This window comes from Lactuca sativa, chromosome 6 (genome assembly GCF_002870075.4).
Source record: "Lactuca sativa cultivar Salinas chromosome 6, Lsat_Salinas_v11, whole genome shotgun sequence".
Classification (NCBI taxonomy): domain Eukaryota; kingdom Viridiplantae; phylum Streptophyta; class Magnoliopsida; order Asterales; family Asteraceae; genus Lactuca; species Lactuca sativa.
The window spans coordinates 137,528,144-137,531,368 of NC_056628.2; the positions used below are offsets into that span (position 1 = coordinate 137,528,144).

The following is a 3,225-nucleotide window of genomic DNA, read 5'->3' on the forward strand; positions in this document are numbered from 1 at the left end:
CATTTCAGAATATTTTGTCTGCGTTTTTTAATAAAATATATAATTTTATACATTAATATTGTCTTGTATATATACTATATAAGTTCGACCATATTTGTTTAATTTTTGTTAAATTACGCAAAAAAAAATGATTTCTTTCTTGAAATTTCGAAATTTTTCTTCAGATTTCAGAAAACTTTAGAGTTTTATTTTTCAAAATTCAAAATTTTAGTCTTGCATCCGAAATATCTATCAAAATCAGTCAAAAAAATGTTTTTTCTTGTTTCAAAATGTTCACTCTAAACAAAATGGTTATTTTTGTTTAAGAAATTGACAATTATTCTAAACAAAATGGTTATTTTTGTTTAAGAAATTGACAATTATCTTCAAATACACATCGATTAAAAAGTTGTTAGATTTCTTAATTTCCAAAAAGTTTATCTTGTTAACTTTTTGAAGATTGTTTTCTATTCGACACACTGTCTGTGACACCCGTATGTTATACGGGTTGAATAAAACAAAAAAATTAAACATGAAGGTTTAAACAAAAATTTATTTGAATTTTAAATTTGATTTTTTAAAAGGAAACATATTAAATACTATATGAGTTGTAATATTATAATTTATTGGTTATTTTAAGTTAAGGCAACTATTAATTTAGATGTAAATATGATTGTGTTAATTAAAAAAATATAAAAAAATGAAAAAATGACAAATGGAAAAACATTTATTCAAAAATTAACAAAAATTAACATGTGTCAAATTTAATGAAAAAGTGACATGTAACAAAATTATTTTCATTTATTAGAGAAGGATATTGCTTAACAACCATTAAACAACACCCAACCAAAAGAAATAGCTCTCAACCGAACTCAATAAAATATAATAGAAAATTAACTAAATACTTTACTGACAAAAATAATTCACAATAATATCCACAACAACGACAAATACTTAAAAGAAAACTTCCATCAATCAAAATCATTAAAGAAAAATCAAATTCAAACACTACTACTTTCCTATAAGTCCACTATATAAATAATTATACCAAACACAATAAAACATCAACTAAAAAAAAGTCTCAAATTATGGGAAATTCAGTTACATCTCACAATATCTTTTTGATAATATCAAACCCTAGAAAAAGTTCATGACTTAACTCTTTCAGAAAAGATTCGATCTAAAGATCTTGAACGCTCAAACCTGCATCAATTAAACAAATTCTGTTATAAATTTTCCAAATCTGGTAACCATAAATAAATAAAAAAATTGTTTTATATTATCATATACAGTTTGCTTTTTGAAAATAGGTTTTGTCAGATTTTTATAAAAAAGAATTAGTATATTACAGTTTTGGTCCCTGTAGTATACATCTTTCTGCAGGTTTGATACTAGTTTTAAAAGTTCTACCATCTACATGTCTAAGTTAAAAAGATGTAAAAAGACGAAAATGCCCCTCTCTTTTTAACGAAACCTAGAGAGAGAGAGAGAGAGAGAGAGAGAGAGAACCTGGAGGAAGAGATTGCTTCAGCTTATCTGCCTTCTCCTTGTCAAAGACACATAAAGTGTAAAGATACTTTGAGCAACGAACTTTGAATTTGACAACATCTTTGCTTCTTTTGATCTTCACAGATCTTGCATCCTTTCTTCTTGCAGTTAAAAGGAAATCTTTGATTTCATGAATTTGCTTCGGCTGAAAATGGAAAATAAATTAAAACTAAAAGATAAGCATGAGAACAATACTTCTTCACATTATTGTTTCAAACCATCAATATAGATTACATGACCAAGTTGAAAGCAACATTGTTCTGGGAATCCTTGAGTGAAAAATTTCACATAATGTTAATAGTGTAATTGACAAATTCTTTCGATGTTAACAATGGCGGACATGCTGGAATATATTCAATGTGATGAAAGAACAGACACTAAAACGAAACAGAAAACCGAGACACCAGATGACTGAAAAGCAAAAATTACAATTTCTAAAATAGTTCGTGCTAATTTTATAGATAAAAATCTACGTTTTTTTGGGAAATAAAACCCTAATTTCCAATAAACAACTTCGCTCTCGAAACTAATTGAATCGATATCGGTTTCGATTCATAAAACGCAAAAGCGTGTTCAGCCGCATTTACAGATTCAAAATTAAACTTGTGATGATCAAGTCAATATATCTCTTAAGGGAAACCAGACTCAGTTAGTTCCAGCTTCATGGAGATGAAGTCTAGCAGCTGCCATAATAACGATAAAACCCTAATAATCATGAACTATTGTACCAAAACATTCAGATACAAGCTTAGAGACAATGCAATCTACAAGAAATTATATCTTAGGACAGCAAAACTGCAATCAAATAAGATATAGATTGGGAGAGAGAGTACCATTTTTGCAGGTGGAGAACTTACGGCAGCCGAAGTAAGAACTGTAAACCCTAGTTTCGCAGAAATATAAAGAGAGTCGATGGATAACATGGGCCAGTCAATGCATATGGATTTGTCCTCCTTAACCAACTCAAATGGGCTTTTAATAATTATTTAAGCCCATTAAAATGTAAGTGGACTGTGGCATATACTATTTGTTTTCTTGTTTTTTTTTTCTTTTGGTTTCTTTCAGCAATATTCATATATTTTTCAAAATGTATTTTTTTTTGTTGTTGTTGAGATTACATTGCTATAAATGAAAAAAACACCCATTAAGCAAACTCAATGCCCCTAAGTTTTATATTTCTATATTAAAGAGTTTAGAAACAATGACTATAATGAAAGAAGCTATTATGCTATATACCTCGTAAAGGAGAGATGTTAAAACAACTATTCCTTCTATTTGTGTATGCTAGTGGGATAATACTGACATGAAAACCCTTGCAAACTTTTCAAAAGTTTGTAAAAGATGATGCAAGTGTTCATCTATTGCATTGGATATAATATTCCCTTAAAATCGCTAACGGATGTTCATCTGTTGTCTTGGACAATACCTCAACTTTTCTATAATATCTTTGCAAAAGGAAGTAAAAAATCAAGAATAGGATGCAAATTGTATAATTTTGCTTTTCATAAAAATTCAACTCATTTAGACCATTAAAAACTAAATGAACTACTTATGCTTACAAATACATCGTTTAAGGTATGCTTCCTTTATGAAGATGAGACGCAAGTTTGAAGACATAATTTCATATCCATGAAAGGGAGAATATCATAAATAAGATCAAGAGGTAAGGTGCCTAATCTATTCCTTTCTACATCAATC

At 28.4% G+C, this 3,225-nt stretch overlaps 1 protein-coding gene across 1 annotated transcript; it reads right to left on the bottom strand.

Annotated features, from left to right (window-relative positions):
- Positions 1-1,043: 1,043 nt before the first annotated feature.
- Positions 1,044-2,461, bottom strand: LOC111893937 (60S ribosomal protein L38). The gene is made up of 3 exons (XM_023890017.3): positions 2,361-2,461; positions 1,489-1,672; positions 1,044-1,182 (listed from the first exon to the last, which is right to left on the bottom strand). Exons 1-3 carry the CDS (start codon positions 2,448-2,450, stop codon positions 1,160-1,162), a joined length of 297 nt encoding a protein of 98 aa, XP_023745785.1. The 5' UTR covers positions 2,451-2,461; the 3' UTR covers positions 1,044-1,159.
- Positions 2,462-3,225: the final 764 nt, after the last annotated feature.

Excerpts from the sequence above, each read along its gene's own strand:
- LOC111893937 (XM_023890017.3), bottom strand. The coding sequence starts at position 2,450 with ATGTTATCCATCGACTCTCTTTATATTTCTGCGAAACTAGGGTTTACA. Across the intron at positions 1,673-2,360 it reads GTTCTCCACCTGCAAAAATG|CCGAAGCAAATTCATGAAAT; the intron begins GTACTCTCTCTC and ends TTCCATTTTCAG. Across the intron at positions 1,183-1,488 it reads GAAGCAATCTCTTCCTCCAG|GTTTGAGCGTTCAAGATCTT; the intron begins GTTCTCTCTCTC and ends TAATTGATGCAG.